This window comes from Anopheles funestus, chromosome 2RL (assembly GCF_943734845.2).
Source record: "Anopheles funestus chromosome 2RL, idAnoFuneDA-416_04, whole genome shotgun sequence".
Taxonomy (NCBI): Eukaryota; Metazoa; Arthropoda; class Insecta; order Diptera; family Culicidae; genus Anopheles; species Anopheles funestus.
The window spans coordinates 59309668-59331768 of NC_064598.1; the positions used below are offsets into that span (position 1 = coordinate 59309668).

General features: G+C 37.5%; 1 protein-coding gene across 2 annotated transcripts; it reads right to left on the reverse strand.

Annotated features, from left to right (window-relative positions):
• Positions 1 to 336: 336 nt before the first annotated feature.
• On the reverse strand, positions 337 to 22022 carry LOC125761577 (S phase cyclin A-associated protein in the endoplasmic reticulum). 2 transcript variants are annotated; one of them, XM_049422810.1, is made up of 14 exons: positions 21885 to 22022; positions 21547 to 21674; positions 21283 to 21467; positions 21016 to 21217; positions 18882 to 20936; positions 17392 to 18802; positions 17152 to 17275; positions 16389 to 16534; positions 5630 to 5775; positions 5462 to 5551; positions 4844 to 4935; positions 3766 to 3930; positions 1744 to 1896; positions 337 to 1349 (listed from the first exon to the last, which is right to left on the reverse strand). In XM_049422810.1, the coding sequence occupies exons 2-14, from the start codon at positions 21629 to 21631 to the stop codon at positions 1284 to 1286; spliced, it is 4920 nt and encodes a 1639-aa protein (XP_049278767.1). In that variant the 5' UTR covers positions 21632 to 21674; positions 21885 to 22022; the 3' UTR covers positions 337 to 1283. The 2 variants fall into 2 exon arrangements, with proteins under 2 accessions (XP_049278767.1, XP_049278768.1); XM_049422811.1 differs by lacking the exons at positions 337 to 1349; positions 1744 to 1896; positions 3766 to 3930 and adding an exon at positions 3937 to 4664 and having other exon boundaries at positions 21547 to 22022.
• Positions 22023 to 22101: the final 79 nt, after the last annotated feature.

Here is a 22101-nt window from a genome sequence, read left to right on the forward strand (position 1 = left end):
ATGCGTACATAAGATGTAATTTTAATTTTTCACACTTTGCTGAACTGCTACAACTTCAAATGATGACCATTGGTCAACTGTGGCTAATTGGTTTGATCCATTTGACAATAAGATTGTTCTCGTTGATAACATTACTCATTCTGCAGGACCTGTGTCCAGCAATGAGCTAATCGCAATGCTATGAAAACTCTAGTCTAATTAAAAAATGTCATCTCACACACTGTGGAACTAATGAACGAATATTTCAAAGTGAATATTATATTTATATGTGACACCAACAAACATTAGCAACTGGGATTTTCTTTCAAATTACTTGCAGAACATAGTATCTCCCCATTATTGTAAGTACAAAAGCAATCAGTTTATTGTTCAGTTGTGTTCCATAATTTTTTCGCTTATTTTTCAAAAATTCACCATTCCCTCAACAGGTAAATAAAGCAAGAAAGATTCAATAAACAAGTTTTAGAAAAGCGACACAAAATAATAAAAAAGAATATCTAAAAATCAACTGAGACTCTCTCTATCCATCTTTCATCTGATGTCCTGGATAGCATTTTGACTGAATCTATTACTATCTATGCTACTTGGTTTCGTTAGTGGAGTGTACGTTCTGTTTAGTTTGTGTTCAATTACAAGCTAAAGATTAATCACAGAGTAGTAATGTAGTCTAAACGGTACTGCGGACTAACGATGTTACTATATTACTTATTGTGCGATACGTCTAGGGTTGCGGTGGTTGACCTGACGTTTGTTTGTTTTTACACCATTTCTGCAATCACATGAAGGTCTTCAGCTAGAACAAATGAGAATGTCTTCCAAACAATCCAGATGCTTATTGTGATTTGTCACTTGAGACGATTAGGTTACGTTCAAGGCGTTGTTTAATTGGGACTTTTTGCTGTCATTTCTGCTTGTTTGAACCTGCATACTACTAAAATACTTGATACTGATCGGTGATGCTGATTGATACGGCAACCATGCTGCCGAACTCAAAAATATGCCGCCGTCCCTGTTAGCTCTGATGACTGATGGTTCATATATTTGAACGCATGTTATAACGTAATTGATGTTTGTTACATAGCACTTCTTTTTGCCTTTAAAAACACTGGCTATCAACGTATTTCGCTTCAACACGACTGCAATATTAGTGTGCGGTCCGTTACATTCTTATACCTGTATGGACCTACTATCAAGGTATTCTCTGGAATCTTTGTTAATAAAAAAAATTCTCTCCTACACTTTTCACTCACTTGCATACTTCCGCGCATCGGTTTTTAACCACACTATACCAGAAGTGATATAATGCGATTCTTCTTCGCCATATCAGATCTTCTAAATTCTTCCAGCAGCTGCAACAGACATTGAGATGGGGGTCAACCAAAATCCAACAGAATGAACAATAAAACATGGAAAAGACATAAAAAGAATAAAAAATAAATTAATGTATGATTTTAATGCATCAAACAGCAACAACTGATTGATGATGCATCATTAGCAATCGCCGAGCATCGCTAAATAAAAGTTACAACCGCATTATAGGTTCGTTTAAGCAACGCAAAGCGTTTCAAGTGACTATAACACAAATTTTGACAATTAAAACGAATGAAAAATCTGATAAAACAAAGAGCTTGCAAACACTCATGATTTTATGATGGCGGCTTTGGACATTTTATTTGGAGTTCATTTTTATGTGCTACACGAATCGCACATCAAAACATTGACTACATTTGCATTGGAACTTACCTCAACATTGAAATCTTTGCCGACCACGACTCTGGCACTTGGGTTCTCATGAATTATAGTGACCAACGTCGGATATGTTATTACGTCAAATTGCTTGGGTAGCTTGGCGAAATTTTTAATGACGCACATATACTGATCAGATGTTAATAAATCCTGCAACATTGGAAATTAAAATTAAATAAAACGCATTTTAATTCGTGGATTTAAACAATTGTCCAGAACAATGAACAATATAGATATATTAGATTATAGTTTTATAATTATTTCCAGAAATAAGTATCTTATAAATACATTTACTTTTCTGTTTTTTTTTTAAATAAAAGGTGTTAAAAATAACTATTTATAATAACTATCATGTTTCAAAAAGTAATGTCCTTTGGTGATCTTTTTTAAAAACGTAAGCATCGGCAACAATTTTAAAATAATTGAAAGCTCATTCTCCGATAGAATCTACCAGTGGCCGTAAGCGGCGAACTGAGCAAATTACAGTGTCTGTAGTAATTTCAGTAAAAAAAAACCAAAATATTTTCATCGTCTCTTCAGGTTGGTATAACTTATCAGCCGTCAGGAATCAGTAAGATGACGCTGCGAAAAAAAACACTGACGGACAACATGCTTTACTGCCACATATTATAGCACCATGTAATAACAACCAAAGAAAGTGGAGATCTCAAGCCAAAGAGACTGTTCCTGATCACACGTGATGGATTTGTCCAGAAAACTAAAAGTAAACTCGAACATCGAGTTCTACGTTCATAATTACACTTGGCGTAGCCTCCGCAGTGTTGCGGTGTCAACAAAATACTGTAATGTAACAAAGAGCCCCAAACAATTTTTGGGTCCATTCAACAATATTTGGACAACATTTATTTATTTAAATATGTAAAATAAAACAATAAAATAATAAACAGTAACGTTTGCAAGTTATCTTGTCATACTAGTCTGAATCACTGTACGTTTAGAATTGCTGATCATACCAACATTCATTCAAAGTTAATTGTGACCAGATCAACTGATCGACAAAACCATCACAAACTCATGAGCTTCAAACAAGTTACAGCGGTCCGCTAACTACAATTTAACAGAACGTAGAAATGCAAAGCTAACCACCCGTTAACCCAACCCGTTCGGAAGAGCAAAAAAGTGAACGGCAGATAATAATACGTTTTGTTACGATGTTATACGAACAATCTTCACCGAATAACGTTCATCCGAGCTTTACTGATGAAGTTTGAGAACAGAGAAGCCGCTTAGCAGCCTGCAATGGCGTCCATTCGGTGCGAACGTCAGAATGTGGAATGCTATGAAACGAACCAAAGGAGATATTCGCGGTGGCTATCATGGAGCCCTTGGTGCGGTGGGATGCAAGCTAGTCTGAATGTGAAGATGTGCGGTCTTTCAGCGAAAGAGTACGATGAAACAAAGCGATAGGGGGAAAATATGACTTCTCAGCTATTCCCCGTTTTGAGGATGCCCATGACCACGCTTAAGAAGACAAGAGCAAAGGAATACGCGAAAGGGCCAATGGCAGAGCTCGATGGATAGCGGAAAACATAAACTATACATACATATAGATATGTAAGAGTTAGATTAGACAGAAGAGAATGCACAAGACTGCGCGAAGGAGGAATCCACAAGTCATAAAAGTAATTTAGATCAAGAAAATTATTGCGGCACCTAAAAGGCTAATGGAAAGGCAATGGCTGAAAGGTGAATGCCGCCGCCCAAGACAAGAGATGGCCCTGGCTGCTTGGTGGCAACGGTGGATTATTCTTCCCCTGCCATAGAATCTTCACTTCTCACAAGCATTGTCTTACATTTTCGGCTACGAAAAATAAAACATCAAAGCAGCTAAAACTACACTCAAAGCATCATATAAGTCTCTCCAATATCAGAGGCAGAACGGATGGGTTGATATCCAAAATGGCGCCATGAGCACAACCAGCCAGCTTGCACCTTTCGAAGCCCGCTGAGTAAAGTGGTCATAGCTTCGTACAAAAATCAATAATACTACATTCTTACCTGATTGATTTTATTGTTGGCACAGAAGAAACCTAGCGTTGCTATTAAGTCGATTATCACAGTCTGTGTTTCACTTTTTACGTCCGCCTTTGGGACACAGTACTGCAATAGTATACTGATGACGTCGAGGAACTTTAGTGAGAGATTTTGCTCTAATAATACTGCCTGCAATAGAGTTTAGCGATAAAAAATCGATGTTAGTCGCACAATATCACTTTTATGTTGTAAATTTTGGTAAATGCCATTATTCATTCAAAACTATATCGCCAAGATACCACACCTTCCATCCGGTTATCCTTTCGTCAAGGTTTAACAGGTAAAAAGTTACTTTGGTTGTATCCTACAAGTTTCTTAAAATTCTTTTACCTCAGGTTGCAAAGACATAACCAATCATCATATGCACAGCGCTGAGTTCAAGTGTTGAAACAGGCTAATAGCGGGGTGATGAAGTTGCTTGTTGTTGTTGGATAAACAAGCAAAAAAGGGATAATATGTATTTACGGATCATACCAAAATCGAAGAACAGCTTTAAACACTTGGTTCAAGTGCCATCAAACGAACTGCTGAGACACATTTCAATCAAATGTTTCTCAGCACTTTCAACAGCAAATATTTTAATTCTTAGAAAAGTAGACTAATTAAATAATTAAAAAAATATTTTTTTCAACATTTTGTGAAGGACACTCTCAATAAATCGCCTAAATCATGTTGAACTATGTCAGAACATCGTCTTTACGTCAATCGTTTTAATATATAATCCACCAATAAATTTATTGTCATTTGTGGTTTTGAAAATATCTGCGATTTATTATTGTTGATTGGAATACCACCAATTGTTTTTTTAATGTTACTCAAATGGATACCGCCACCTCAGAGTCACGTGCTTATAGATCAAATACCTGGAAAAAAATCATTCATTCAAAACAAACACATAACCCTGAATGGGACGCCTTATAAACACTACTGTACGTACCGAAGCAATGAAAGTAAGCGGAAACAGTAAAATCACACCATAAAACTAAACCCAACCGAAACGAAATGAACCGCTGGTCTACGTTTACGAGCTACGATTACTTACCTGAAACGCTTCAACGTTCAGGTTGGCAAAGGTCACCAGAAGATTAAAAGTAGCCGCCGCCAAGGAAGTCGTTCTGGGAGGAATGCTTTCACCTGCAAATTAAGAGAAGCCCAAAAGAGGGCAAGCGATTCAATACGATGTGAACATGCCTCTTCTATACGGTACGGAGTTTCAACAAGTCCGACGATCCTCATGGGAAGAAGCTGTATCTGATTGCTGGTTATAATTTCCTAGGTGCTCTTGCCCAAATAAGATAAAAGAAGGTCCACCTGCAACGCGCGCAATACCGTTTCCGAACACGGCTACATGGTCAGTTCGTGACGTTTAGTTTAATCTACTAATTAAGCGGATCCATTTCCGGTACCAACTAGAACCGCAACGACCAAGCCTCCAAGAAAATGATTAACAAACACTTGATAGATATTCAACAAATCTTATCCCAGGTTGTTCTCTAGTAGAATCGGAAAGTTGATTGCACAAATCTGCCTAGGCTAGGCGGTAAAACCTCAACGCAGAGTTCAAACAAAACCATCCAAATTGTCTGCAGGTATCCGATCTCACGTTCATGACTTCTGTTTTTACTACTGCTTATTTCGTTTTTTTTTTCATTTAGCTTACCAATGGGAACAACAGCAGCATAGAGCAGAGATATTGTGCCAAACAGTTCCGTTGTCTGTGCGGTCAGCATAAATCTGGTGATGTCAGCACCTGTGAATATGTACAATTTTTCATTATAAAGCCATCGTTGTAGTATTGTGTAGCAATAGCATTAGCTTCAAAACGCACCTGCTGGACATATTTCAACCAACTTTGTCAGTAATCCCAACGAGGCCAACAGCGAAAGTACAAGACTAGTTTCATTTTCGATTGATTCATGCACCTTATCGATTCGTCTTACCAAGCTCTCAACTAACCCAATGCTTACGATATAGCTGGAAAAAGGAAGGGAATTAACAGCAAATAAATTAGTTATTTTAATACCATAATTTTACATTCTACATGATCGATATGCCTAAAAAATCCACATGGTTAAAACTATTCGACAACTCCTTAAAGCAGAACCATTGAGTACTCTTCCTTCATGCACATTGTCGTGCAGTATTAAGGTACTACTGTTGATTAAAATGGAACTGGATTAATTTTATCCTGAGGCATTCACTCCCAGTGTCTTGCCCCCTAGGTATGTCAACATTCAGTGCCGTGACAAAACAGTAATCCATCATAACAGTCATGCACCCCTTGTTACCCTTTAAAGCATTTTTTATTTAAATTAAACAACACACCATACCCTTTCTCGATAAGCTTTAAAAATGAGATAGTTTTCCCTTTCCTTTTTACACATTTGGTAATATGTATTATCGAGTTTGTATCGGAAAATGAAACATCAAAACAAATCTATTCCATTTTCTTTCCGCATACACTATTAGGTGCTGATATTCCTGCTAACGATGTAGAGTAGCCGCCAACGAGGATTTAATCGGGATCTGCTTTAACGTTCCATATTGTTTTTAGTACCATCCGAGGAAAGCCGCACCAACATATCGCAAGTGCAAAAGTGCCTATCCGGACAAGGGGTTAGAGAAAAACCTTAGTCGCACACAAGTTGACAGTTGACACTTGACAACGCCGGGCTAATACGCAGAAAAGTGCAAACATAGATCCTGCGGAAAAATAGCACCATGTACCAACATTGCACCGAGGGGTTGCCGTTTGTAGCTGTCTCCTATATCCCTTACCATCTCAGACGGTACCGTTAACCACTCATGGACCCTTTTTATCCCGTGCTACTAGTGTGTTTCCCGAAGGCCAGGCGTGGGTAGCTGTCAGCTGCAATCAAGTGTAACAAGAGGATTGCAAACAGCATAATCAGAGTTGTGAAGAATTAACATATGACATAGGTAAACAAAAACAGCTTTATTTGCGCACTCGCTTAGTCCCACCATTCTGCGCGTTTGGTAGAAATTTTTTTATAAAAAAGGGCATTATTTACTGCCATCCTTTCAATTACAACACTAAAAATAGTACAATTTCTATTTTTTAATGTGTAAAGTTTTCACATTAAAGAAAAAAGTGGTTAGAAAGAGAAATACGATACACTAAAAATATAAACACATAGAAACAGTTAATAAAATCTAATAATTAGCACACGTTTTAGACACTTGTTATCTTTTCTGCCTAATGTACAATATTAGAAAGCACAACATCCATTCCGCTAGATGAATCGCTTCAACAAGAATGGCAATTAATTTGATTCTACTGTATAAACACTCATACAACGTTACGTAGAGATACCACCATCAGAACCTGTTGATTGTGGTGCAGAAAAGGGTTGCCAATGCAAACATTTCCACACAGTTTTCCAAAAACTCTTGCTTGACTAAATAAATCTCTACCCTTTTCCATTCATTTCCAGGGCTGACCAACGGTAAACATTAATCTTCTAATACACAGCAAAGACGACGCGATTTTTGTACACACGGTCAGTTTTCCGCTACGGTTGCCCACTGTTTGTTTTGGTTGGGATTTAAAACAACCCCATAATTTGTATGCAAAAGACGACCCACGGCATTAGTGAAAGGATCATGGTTTCTTTCTCAGTTGCCGGTGATGCTGCATTTTCCATTCAATCTGCGGAATATTAAAAAAGGGCATAATTTATGCTATTAATTATTCAGAATAGGAATGCAACTTCAAACAATAGTCATTGCTAAATTTCGCAAAGCAACTATGTTTGTTTACTTTTGATAACATGAAACGTTAAAGCTTCATTTTGTTATTAACAATATATTGTGAAAAAAGGCCAACGAAACAGAAACAATTTACAACGAACCAAAAAATAAATCTAACTTTTATTGTTCTAAACTGAACAATATTTTGACTTCACGTGTTGTGTTGTTGTTTCGCAAGGGCATTTTTTTCAACTGGATTGATTTTAATCCCATCCAGTCGAACCAATATCTTTTTCCACTGTGATGCATTAAGATTATTTCCATTATCAACATGCCAAATGTTACGCCAGCATACCAAATCTAAAATAGGCCAGTTTGTCTCAGCTTGAACGTTCCATTTCAATTAACATCCACTTCCATAATCCGCTTAGTAATTTGAATACAAACTTTAATCTACTCTGTTGGTTACTTCGGAAAACCTTTCGATCAACGATATAAACATGTGGCTAGTCTGTGTTTTCTGTTATCATAGCATAGTTTCACCGAATCAAAATGTTTTCTTTCCATTTTGAATCATTTTTTTTTTCATTTCAACCACATGCGGCGTTATGAAAATGGATTGAGCGATTGGATATAATTAATATGTATATTAATTCAATCAGCCCATGCCTTTCAATTATATGTCTAAATTTAGAATTTATTTTCAATTTTTTTATACAATCAATTTTGTTATACATTTTGTTTAGCCTTCATTTCAATTACCACCTAGCCGGGTATGTATGTACTATTATATCTTAATAACATTTAGTATAATAAAGCTATCGGGTTAAAAGTATATAAATGGATAAAAACATGTTTTCTATTATATAACCAAAAACCAGATTTTTTTTAAAATATACCTTTCAAAACCCGTAAAACGCATGACATACACTGGTAGGTTATAGAAGTAGGAATGTAAAAATGTTTTATAGAATAAAACTGTGATTCGAAATTAAAAAACAACAGGTAAATGTTTAGTATGAAACTGTTTTTCAATTAAATTGAAGTCAAAACATCTTGTAGAATTGAATAAAAACGCCTTTTAACGTGGAAATGGGCAAAATTCAATAAAAACTGCACTACCTACCCGGGTAAGTGGTTATAGAAGTAAGGGTGTATTTTGGTTATTGAAACAAAGGTTAATTATATTGTTTTCAATAGTTACACTTGTAATTTTTTTATTCATTTCAATTTTCTCGCTAAAATTATAGTGAATCTTGCAAAGTAATGTTTAATTAAGTTATATTGTTAAAAAACAAAAGAAAAAATTTTGTTTGTGTCTTAATATTATTAAAAATTTATCGAAGATCATAGTTATTGGAAAATGTAACTATACTATTATAATACAACTTGTTTAAAAATAACTTAAAATGCTTACATGGATAAGAACATAAAGTGCAGGGACCACATACACCAACACAAAGAGACAGACAATACAGTGGTACAGTTTAGACAATACAGTAAGGCTGACCGAAAATAGCAAATGTTTAAACAAAGGAATATTAGCTACATAAGGGAGAAAAGAAACAAAAATCGCTTCCATACAGCGAAGAATAGAAAAAGAAATACATCAATATTGATTCACAATTACACCATGTGCTATTTTACCGCCGAGTGATTTTCAAGTGGCAATCTATTGTCCCATTCGAATAGGGTGCAATAACTTTGCGTAGATACTAGACCATAAATAGAACGAATTTCCACAACATAAACCAACAAGACCAGTAAATGCTATGCTTTTATGTTATTTTTTTTTTCAATTTTTATATACAGTGTATTAAGATTTACATGTTTACTGTACAATACTTTTTCGAAATGTTTCATATTTTTAAAGGTATTCAAAGAACTCCTTACGTAATAAAAATGTGTTTTATTTTATATAAACATCTACTTCACTTTCAATTTTAGACAACAAAAAATGTATAAAAGAATTATAATCATGTATAATGTATTTATAAAAATTCCACAAAAAAAACATATAAATAAACAATTTTCTTAGTTTTCAATTTAATTGTTTAATTCAAATGTGAGAAGCAACACCATTTATTAGTGATTTTTAATGATAAATTTTTTTCCATGCTCGTTTCACAAAGACTGCGTTAACAGTGGTTTATGTGTTAATAAGTTTTTCCTTAAACGCCTTAACAACTCATTTCTTGCATAAACAAATCCTAACTCAATGAATGAGACTTCACAACAAAAAAATTGGCTGTTTGTCTTTACGCGATTGATCTAACTCTTAACGTGAACAAGATTATTCTACTACTACTCCTCTGCAAACAATCATGCTGAGGCCTAGGTATGCACGAAAGTTTGCTTCCAAATTGGCTACTAGAAAACATTCGCAAATAGAATTGTGTTCGTGGGATGAAAATTGTGAAATTTCAATTAGCGGGCCAGATAAAGCCAAATATTTGAACTGATGTTCAGTTTTTCGTTCCGGCAGTGCTACGGCCTTAGCCCACGTGCTCGTACTTGCACAGTGCCGTAACCGTAACCGTAACGAGCAACAATCTATCTATCGCTTCACAGGCACTGCACTACCACCGTTTGTCGTCCCTTTCCCAGGAGAACGAATCCAGCCAAAGCAGCGTCAGCGACAGCAGCCGAGAAGGATGCTCGGTAAACAGAGCGTAGACGTAAGAACTCATCACATCTCGCAAGGTTTACCCCGATAGATTTTGCTGGTGCCATGCTAGAATGCTAATGATGTTCACGTGGCCTAGTGGTGCCCTGTGACCGAAACGATATCGACTGATTCGTACACATTGGGTTGCGTTGCGTTAACTAAAAACAAACATACATAGCATCTATTCCACAAAATTGTACTACCGGTTCAAAGTGAGTGCATATTTAATGTAGATGTAACATCCTTTATCTACTCCATAGAGATATATTCCCTAGTATCTGACTCCTATCAGGCGCTGTGCCGATCGCCATTCTTCCACTACATATGTTTTACATTCTGACTGGAAGTAATCAATAAAACGTAACGTATCAAAAAAGCAATCAATAAATATAATAACAACGTAAACCCACAGCAAACTATCAATTATTTCATTACCACTATTGATAAATACACTGGAATTGGCGACGATCATCAGTTATTTTTTACCGACCTTAAAAGAGTCGTCAAGCCGTACTAATTCCAAGATTACACTGACACAGCACGACAACACTACAGTGAACAACTGGACTCGAAACCTTACCGACCGTTCATAAATTCAACTACCCAGTGTGTGGTCTATTGGCCGAAAGGTGTCAAATTTCAATAAAGCCATCAACATGATCATCATCAGCTCTGCTTGGCACATCTCTGCCCAAATCTTGATTGTATATCGTTAACCCGCACGAGCCTCTATCCCTAGGCACGCCACAGCGAACAAGGCATAACAACATCACCATCTACCGACGATAGCTCAACGCTGTGCCGTAGCGAACGGCAAAGGTGATTATCGTTTCCTAATGGGAGAATAAAAGATTGCCAGATTCCCCAGGGGGTCCTCGCCATCGGTAAAGCAGCATCTCTCCCTCGTTTGAAAGCCGAAGTATCGCGGAAGCATGATGGAAGCGAATGAAATATTCGTTCCGATGGAGCTCTGGCTATTCCGTTCAACTTGGCAGCATTGAAAAAAAGGATCCCGAAACGACTGAAGGCAAGCTGCATGTGGCTAAAGTAGTGGCAAGTGGTAGCACTAGCCACAACCACTGCCAGCCGCAGCAAAAGGCTAACATAATGCGGTTCTGCTGTGAACACAAACCCAGCGGGTGGCTCTTCCATTGATTGGCCATGCGGCACACAGAGATGCAGGAAAGCATCGTAGAGATAAACAAAAGAAGTGCAAAAAAATGCACACGTATAAAAGAACTGCACCCACTAATATCGATAATAACAACAATATAAACACAACCATGCAATGTTGCGCTCTTTATTTATACGTTATAAATTGATTCCGCCCGATTGGCTGAAAATAAAGACTTAATCTCGTAAATAGAACCACTGGAGACGACCGGACAAAACCTTCCATGTAGTGTAGGGAATAATGGCGCTGCGTTTTCCATCCGGCAGGACATTTCTTTTGCGCTTTTGAAATGGGCGTTAATAAAATCAAATCCCCGAGCACGGCGGGGTGCATCTCCGCTCCGGTTGTGCCCCATGCTGTCCGTCATGGTAGTTCACCAAAACATGAACATTGCGGCGATACGATGATCTTATCCCAACGAGGTCCCTATGCTACATTCAATACAATTCAAAAGGGCGTGAGTTTCAGGAACCATTGCCGTGAAACACCATCGATGCACTTCAATTTGCGACCCCAGGGAATCACTTTTAGCGATCTACTAATGTTTCCTGATGTTAGGCTTTGTGTGGAATCAATCGCCATATGAATTGGACAGGGTTTTTGTTGTTTTACCATAAATTGTTAAACAATCGAAATATGAAAAGATGATTAAGCTTTATGTGAGATTGATATAAAATAGAATTTAATAAAGCAACGATAGCAAACTATAAAACAAACCATCCAATATTTACTGAAAATGTATTCTCCTTAATTTCAACTTTATTTTATTTTAATGGTAATAAAAGATAACATTTAAATAAAAAAGACTCCACAAACCTGAGCTGGCTGCTACAATACCTTCTACACATATTCTTGAAAGTAGTGTTTGAATGTAAAGTGCATCGAAATAACTTTAAACTAAAAAATAAACATTTTTCGACTAGTTCCAATAGTCTGTATGTGGTCCAATAGTCTGTACCATAATCAGTACTGCAAGGCTTCTACTGGACTAAACCATTAGAATGATACCAAAGACACTGTATACCTATTGAAGCAAACCCAGATTAATAAATACTATTGAACTATGAAAAAGAAGAAAATGAAGAAGCTTTTTAGCAGATCTGACCGCTTAATAAGACATCATATTTAAATTGAACTGATTTTAAAAGGGGTCATGTTGTGAAATTAGAAAAAGGCAAATAATTACGGGTTTCGCTTTCACGCCCATCAAACGCCTCATGAAATGAGATGCATCAGTCGTAATAATGCATTAAACTGCTCAAAATGTAACTATGAACCCTATCTATTCTCTAGCACATCATGGCTAGCACCAAATTTCTACCCTTTTCAACCATACACTAACGATTCATGCTTGTGAAATTGTCCTCAAAATAACGACATGACCCACACTAACCAATGCTAACATCTGATCTCGCTTCAGGAGAATAGTTTGAAACATATGCAAAATTGTACAGTCGATATCCGTTGGTAACGCGACATATGCAAACAATAGATAGGATGAGCAACAACACATCAAACGCATTCGCGTTTGGCATGAAAAAAAAAGCTTCAACTCCGGAAGCTGTTCATAGCTCACGAAAAAAAACATGAAAATGAACAGAATAGCCAACCCCTTTCTATCCCTTTTAACAACTTCATCTGGCTCATTGCTAAACTGCATTCATTATTCAGAGGGGGTTTGATAAACCTCTGCTTTGCTTAGGGTCTTATTGCAACGTGCGGTATAAAAATGACTACAGAACCAGACAGCACCAGCACTTTGAAAGAGAAGAGGAATATGATGGCGGTCGACATTTTTTAAAAGACAATTTAACTACGAAATAATTAACATGTTGCAATGGCAAGTGGAGTAAGTTGGAAGAAAATGAAATAGGGAGATTATTTATAACTCTTCATAACAAACTACATGCAGTACTTTTTAAATATTGACATAAGTTTTTTTAAACCTTGCTTTTCCTAAGAACATATCTAATATTCGAGAGGAAAATTGGTTGTTTGCTCCCAAATATTTGGAACTTAAAACTGTATAGCAAGATATTCAATATGTCTTATTAAAATTATCTCCTAATTTGTCAGATTGATTTTAATTGCTTAATTTGTCTGGCTTTAATTTAAATTTCTTTGCTGAAATTTTGAAATTCCTAATACTTGTATAACCCTTTGAATTACTTAACATTTCAAGGAATTTTATTGTTTGTTATTTTATAAACAATTTACAAGAAATGCTTTTTTCAGAATTCATACTATGTAAAAAAAAGTAAAATGCATGCAACAAATAAGATAGAATTCTTCATCCTATAAAAATTAATATGATTTAAATTAAACGTACCGGACAAAATAACGGTTTGAGCAATTCTAGTGTTTAAGATCCTTAAGCTATTTGTCTCTTAATAAGTTTGTTAGAAACTTTAAAACAATATAAATCAAATTTAAGTTTAAGTACAACTCAGAAGCTCAAAAACGGTCATTATCACGACTTTTCAATCAGAACAACTATTTTATATGTATATTGTGTTGGCAGGATTTTAAAAAAAGCAACAAAAAATGTAAGTTGACATTTTTGACACAAGATTCACGAGTCTTCAGAATGCTGCAAAAAATTCGAATTCACGTTATCCACTGGCTTTTCTTTACAAACATCGTAAACCGTAAACTCGGAAACTTAAAAATATGTTTAAAGACATTGTTGAGGTTGAATTTAAGACCTGTAACATTCATAGATTTGTAATTTAGTATATTTCAATAGATGATGAATGAGCCTCTGATAGCGATTATAAATCAATCGGTTCGAAGAGGTCTGCCAATAAATGTTGGATCCCATTTTGCAAAAAAATGCTTGGAAAAAAAGCGTTTTAACATTGAACATCCACGTATGACAAGGAGTTCACGCTTTAGGCCGAATCTGCGTTATTTGTTAAATTATTTGATAATTTGAAATGCCTATATGTATATCTACCGCAATCATCTATCTTAAGTCAATATGTCTACGTCAGTGATGAATATAAGTATTCATAATAGAAAAACAGTAAAAGTTTCAACTTTTTCAACAACAATATTTGCAGAAAATTCTACTAAACACAAACATAAACTTCATATTATGAGCTAAAATATCGTATTGATTACATTTTAATTAGATGAGCAAAATCTTTTATTTTAGCAGCTATCTAGCGATCGATACCAACGGGGAGAATTTCAAATTAGGTAAAATAAATACGTTATAAACAATTCACATCAAATATTCAATTAGTGTATATTGACATATGCATAGTTGATAAGCCTTCCATCCCGAACAATACTCGCGTTTGTCAATAAAAATGTTACCATTGATCGGGCTAAAGCTGGAAGGATAAAGTCTTATAATGTCTTATCGTTCGTACGAGATATTTTTATCACATCCATTGGAAGTATGTTATTTTAACGAACCCTTCGATATAACTTTACATCCTACGAAAAGTAATTTAAAACATTAAAAAAATTGGAATAACACAAGAATGCGCATCATCATTTATGAGTTGCTCAAAACATACAATCAATATTTTACAAATCATCCCAATTTTGTCTCATTGTTGAGCTGCATTAAACATGTAGTTTTAACCAAGCTGTCGATGAGATGTCCATTAGCTTACGTATGCACAACCACCATTTCGTTCGCCAGTTCTAGCGGCGAAAAGTGTTTTATGCATTTTATCATAAAGAAAAGAAGAGAAACGAAAGCAGAATTCACCATATTCTCATCCATTATCAATACACGGCGCCCGATTCGAGGGTTTGTGTATGTTAACACATGTTTTCAACGCTTCACGCTTTAATGGCCGTGGTATGGAGAGCACATACACCTTCATTTTTATCTCCCTACGCTCGTTCCGACAAACATCATTTCACAAGCAGCATAAATTGAACGTGATGAAAGGGCAGTTTCCTTTGCCCACCGACCTTCGCGATCGACGATCGCATAAAACTGTCAGCTGGTTCCGTAAAGTAACCGTAACTGATTGAGCAAATTGATTTGAAAAGCGCTGATGCACTTCCATCAGTCATTAAATTGAAGCTGGCTCTTTTTTATTGATCACTAGTAAAACTGGAACCAGCCAAACAACATAAAATATTCAAAATTATTAAATTACTATATAGAATTGCGTACCAAATCGACATGTAACCATTAAAACATATTAATTTTTCACAATCCGATGTTTTCAGTATTGCAGAACGAAAACCTCCCAATCAAAATATTGTATAGGCAGCCCCCTTTAATTCATCTGATAACTGATAGTGGTGGATTTTGAAATTTGTCATGTAAGTTAATTTATATCCCAAAATTAACCATTCATGGAGAAAGCTAATGGGAAGAACAGTGAATAATTTTATATAATATAATAAATGTATATAATAATAGTATATAATATAATAAAAATGTTTAATATATTTTTAAAAATCACTTGAATGTAATGGTAAACATGCCAAATGAACGAAACCGACTCTATAATCATCAAATGCAAACGATATTGCACCAGGATTCAAAAAGGTGAAAATTTGAGACACGCATCTACTTCTTCGGGTAACGACCTATTCGGGTATGCCTGCCATAACTGGCTTTCTAGACTTATTTTTACATGCATAGTGGGATAGGGGTGCCTCGGTGAGTTCGCCACTCAAAAGAAGAGACAAATCCTTACTACAGACTGCCAACTCACATTATATAAGATCCACAGTGTTTTACACCGAATACAGAAGTAGGAGTACGTTAAACCACACCTCTCAATTGGACTATATCTATTTCGTTATTAAATTTTATATTTTTTTTAATATTATGTAAATTATTGCTCTATAATGTAAACCAATATGTCTGTAGAAACATTTAGTTCCAATCCATGTAGCATGTTTCATCGTACAACAAGAATACTAATCAATTCCTATCGTAAATACCTTCATAACATGCAGTATGTACAGCGATATCGATTAAACGAACGGTTTTAAGTATAAGCTATGCTCAATAGTAAAACGGTTTTTAGTATGTAACAACTATACTCGTCTTACCTCAAAAGATCTGGCAGCCGTTCCGCAACCTTTCGATGTGTCGCCTGCTTCGAAGAAGGACTTGTTGGCAAAAGAGCAACTGTACAAGCCAGTATAAGCTCTGTTGAAAGTTCCACCGGAAACAAACTGTTTTTTTCTTCTGGCGTCTATTGTACAAAAGTAAAAATTAATGGAATATCATCCTATGTTATTTGTTTTGATTTTGATGCATTTCACAGGTATAAAATTAGTTGTATTTGAATACTTTGACTTTAGTTTAGTTAAACAAAATTTGATGACAATCCCAAATTGGAAAAGTATTGTAAAATAGCTTAACACTTGATTTAATAACGGTTAAACATGTTTCACTTCATTGTGAAAACATTTGTAACATTTGTTTTGTCGTGAATTTTTTTTATTAATAAAATCTCCAGTTTTACATTTTGTCTATTCCGTAAAACTTTTGGAATGCGCTTTACGGCATATAAATTAGCTAAAATGTTTGCTTTAAGCTAACATAACATTTTTTAATTTATTTTTAATTAATTCAATAGACTATCTAAAGATGGTTAGACCTTATACAAATTAGCTAAAAATATCAATATTGCTCAACAGATATACTAACACTTAGCGTACATTTAACGTACATGGAAAATGTATTGGATACCTAGGTTTGTTAACAAAACAGAATAATTTCCTTTAAATATAGATAAAACAATTCACAATACAAAACTAATTAAAACATTATATTTCATAAAAGAAAATATTGGTGTAAGCTACTTACCTTAAGAGAAATTAACAAAGCATTCAATAGCACCAAAACGGAACTTCCTAAGACAGCATGCCGCGCGATTTGTGGACATAATGTGCAAGCGTTCCGGTAAAGCTGCACCGATAGAACTACAGCCCTGTTAAGAAACGATAAACGAGCTCATTATGTATTAAATATGGTGTTGCATGAATGGAAGAATGACAAGAATGGACTGGTAAGGATGGAAAAATCAGACAAATGAAAGATACTTACTTCTTTGACACATCCGTACCCGGATTTAGACCGTTTTCAATTACGGTTGCAATCGTGCTTAAACCATCCAACAGCCACAGTGATTGAAAATCAGCCACCTCCGCTTTAGCTATCAACCTTAACAGTTGGCCGATCGGTCGTTCAACACCCAACATACCGCTTCCTCCTTTCGCGATAGTACTTAACAACCGAGGCACCTGGCTCTGTTTGCGTATCGACGGAGCCAAAGGATTAAGCTCGGTGAGATATTCTTCTGCCGCAGTTGCCAACTTTTGGCGCAACTTTTTCACTCGCTTCTTGTTCACTTTAGGCACCAAATTTGATCCACTACCCTGCGAACTTTCCTTTTCACTTACGCTAGAGTTTTCCTCATCATGCTCTTCATTTCTCAGCTCATCCGCACTGCGACTAGGAATGGTCGCCAATTCGACGGCCCGTTGGCGAATTTGCTCGATGTTTTCCTCATGTCGGCGAGCAGACTCCTGTTGCTTCTGAATAATCTTACGTTGCAATTCTTCCGCTGTGGCCAGCTTCTGTTGCTGCAGGGCTAATAATCGCTCTTCCCGGTCACGTGCCTTCTCACGAGCCAATGCTTGTCGCTGGCGTTCCTTCTGTTCCTGCATTTTGCCAACCCGTTTCTCCCGCTCACGACGGTTTTCACTCATTTGCTGCAGTTTCTTTTGGCGTTCCTGCTCGATTTCCTGCCGACGTCGCTCGACCGCCGCTTCTTTCGCCGCCTTCTCTTCTGCACGTTTCTGGCGCTCCGTTTCGAGATCCTGTAGGCGCACTTCCTGCTCTTTGCAGGATTCCAAGAAATCGAGTCGCTTATTTTGTGCCTCTAGATTTTTGATGAACGCAATCTCCCTTAGCTTTTCTTCCTCATCGTGTGCTTTTTTAATTTTGTCCTTTATATACTGGGAACGATTCTCAGCCGCTCGCTGCAATCTTTCTTCCATCCGAAGCCGTTTCTTCTCTATCAAACACTGTTTGGCAGCTTTCACATCCTCTACGCGCGCTAGTAGATGCTGAATTTTCAGCGCCTTTTCCTTCTGCAATGCTTGCCGTTTCTCTAAGGCTCGTGCCTGTTTGGCTTGATATTTTTTTAACGTTTCATGCAATGATCGCCTTCGGGAGGGACTGGACAGTTTGGCGTGAAGCTGCTGTGCACGACCGGGATGACGGGCTACGATCGCTTTCAGTGTGTCGAGAGTACGAGCTCTATCAACCCAATTCATATCGGCCAGCACGTGTTCATAACGTGCTTCCAAAGTGATCTCTTCCTCATTCTCGCCATCCATTCCCGTGCAATCGTTCTGCCGCTCTGTTCCACTTTCAACGGTGGCATCGGTGTCCTCGAAGTCTATGATCGCTTCACAATCCGTCTCATCGGTTTCGGTGTCGAAGTCAATTTCTAAAATGGCATCAACACAATATTATCGATTATCCTACATAGTATTGATTCATTCACATTAAGCAACCAAAAAACTCACCCGTATTTTCCAGTTCTCGTATTTGAGCTTCCAAACTTTCCTGTTCCTCCAACAGCTTACGCTGATCTTCATCGCTTTCGATATCATCGCGTTCTTGCTCTTCCTGGTCGTCACTGGTACATTGACTGGTAATGTCGGCGTAATGCGGGATTGTCTTTTTTCCGCTGTACATCAACTCTGCCGATTCGCCAAAACAGCTAGCGTATAAACTATCGATCGCTGTAGTACTGATGTTCGTCTGAATATTCATATCAACCATGTTTAGATGACCAAGGTTATCTCCTTCCTGCATAGTGTGGATGGTGCAGTGTGTATTATCACTCACAGACCTAACATCATTCGACGATACAGCAGGTGGTTGTTGTAGATCCGGATGTTTGGACTTCATTTTTTCACTACGTAAAAATTCCTTGTGTAATGTTTTTAGCTTTAAACCCGTTAAATCGGACTTTTGTCTTGAAACGAATGCGCGACTGGTCGCAACCATCAGCTGTTGAGTTTTTGATCCCGCGTCCGTAATTAAAGGTTTAACCAGCTGCGTTGTGGATGAGTGTGATTTAACAATTTTCGAACACGCGGGCGAAAGTGTCTGTGGCCCATTACATTTCGATACTGCGCCTCTAGTTTGTAGGGTTGCTGTTTTCGGTGACTTTTCTATCGCACGCTTTGATGCGCGTTGCGTATGATTGATTTCACTTTTGTGCTCGTTCACTTTTACGTTTTGTTTCGGGGTCTGTGCACCATTTTTCTCTACTTCTGTGATGTCATTATTGGTGTTTTCATCCAACAATGCCAATGTGGGCAAGCTTGCATAACCGGTGGGTTGGTTGAATCGTGTCGCCCAAAGCAAGCTAGACCGACGTTTCGTTTTCACCGTATACCAACCATCGTTATTCGTCGTATCGACCGTCGAGGGTAGTGATTTTGGTTCGGAACGACGTTCAGCAGCCTTCGTAGGGACGGATAACTTAGGCTTCAATGTACTACCACTTTCAACAGAGTTCCGCGAACCTAACCGATCTGTGGATGCTTTCAACGTTGAGCTAGAACTGTAGATGGCTTCCTTGGATCGGTTTGCATCGAACGAAAGTTTCGTAGTCGATCGTCGCTGTAAATCGTCGCGAGCCTTGTTTATAGAAGGAAAAGACCGATTTGTTCGACTGTTGCAAGTAACTTCTATCATTGTTTTTGAGCGAACCGATAATCTTGAAGCAACGGCTGCCATACTGTTACCCAATTGGGTTCTCGGTGCAGAACCAGACTTCAAAGCGTATGTTTGCTTGATACCATTTCTATTCCTAGCTAGTGAAGCGTGCGACGACATACTGGACACTGTTGCGCTTTTGACGGGTAAATTTGCACCAATTTTTACACTAGATTGGGACAAACTGCTCGCCGTGGCCGATTTGCGGACCAAACTCGTTTGCACCGGTGGACGAACCACGTTGCCGCGAATTCCACCTATCTTCGGTACCGTAGAAGGTTTTGACTGCAATCCTGCACGCTGTGAACCAGGTTTGGAAGCTGTCATGTTTACAACGGAAACATTCTTTGTTAAGCTTCTAGGCGCAATCGGTTCTCCCTTCGGTTCGCTTGGAAGGCTTAGCTTCTTTTCGTCAACAATAACATCGCTGCTTATACCTTCTTCTAACGGTTGAATAGTGGCTCCTTCAATTTCACCCGTAACAGTAGTTCCGTTACAATGCTGCTTATCATATTTCTCCAAATATTCTGCCAGCGTAAGATTTTCATCTTCCAAATTAGTTTGGGTGTACTGGTCGAGTTTTAGCACATAGGATGATTCAGCAACTCCATTGTCATCCGCTGCGGTGACAGCAGGTTCTTCGGAAGGTGTTGCCGAAGCATCTTTCGTATCGTAGCGGGACAATTTGGTTGAGCTTCCTTTTTTACTGAGGCTCTCTGTAGACGAATGTGGTTTCTTGGGCGAACTTATCCGACCGGATTCTTCCGCCACAGGACAGGGACTATTTTTGCCAGAAAAGCTTGGACTAGATTTACCTGACATCCCCGGGCTCGAGAGCTGCTTGCGAACTCCTGTTTTGGGAGAAAACGGGATGGTAGTAATTATTTTTAAAATCTTGCACCCTATAAATGGTACAGCATGGATACTTACGCGGCACTGGATTGCTTTTCCGCACTTCCCATGCTAATGAGTGGGGTCGCTGTGGTAAAGGAGTAGCCTCATAATCCCAGGACACCTTAAACCATTCGGCAAGGGCTTTGAAGTCACGAATATAGTTTTCCAAAACCAATATTGCTTCCTTGCATGATGATAGATTTTCGTAGCATTCGACGGTTAGATAGATTTCATTCACCTAAATTGAGGATCCAACATTTGATTGTTAACGTACAATTTTTACAAACAATAATAACTACTTACCGAGCGCTCTAAGTTGCCAAACAGAAAAGCCCAGTACCGTGCTTGTAGTTCGGATTTTTTATCGCGTCCCGTCGAGGCACTTCGTACGCGGGGTCCTGTTTTGGTTAGCGATTTTTGACGTTGCGACACATGTGATTGTATACAGCGTGGTCTTACACCAATGGGGGGTCTTTTCGGAAGACTTCCTGTAGGAACGATAGCAGCAACAACAACAAAAGTAACACATACTACTTAGCTAACTATCATGATTTATTCTTTACTTACGCTGAGATTCGCCACCACTATCCGACAGGTGGTAGAAGTTTTTCGCCTCCTTGCCTTCCTGATTGAAGTACTTTCGATTATCCATTTCGCTTTAAGGAGAGTTTCCTTCATTCCTTAAAATCATTAATCTGCGCTCGTAAAAACAGATTAAAATCCGTGTGTAAATTAAGGCACATTACCATCAAACAAAGAATCCTTCAGAACACATAAACAACTCCTAATTTGGTAATATTTGATTCTTGCGCAGGTGAATGTGATGAAAATGTTTTCAGTTCGTTTGTTAACTGTGGCAAATTGCTAGCGCAACACGTAACTGCCTCACTAATCAGAAACGTTACCTGAGAAAAGCAACGCATAAATACCATGGAAAAATTGGGAAAACTAGATTTTACACAACACAACAAAGATCGCACTTCGATGAGTTTTTTTTTTAAGTGGGAAGCCAAGGCAACAAACAACAACAACCACAATGACAACGGCTTACTATCGGACATGTTATTTGACTGGACTTGTGCGTATGAAAATCCATTTAATTCATTATTTATGTTTTACTTT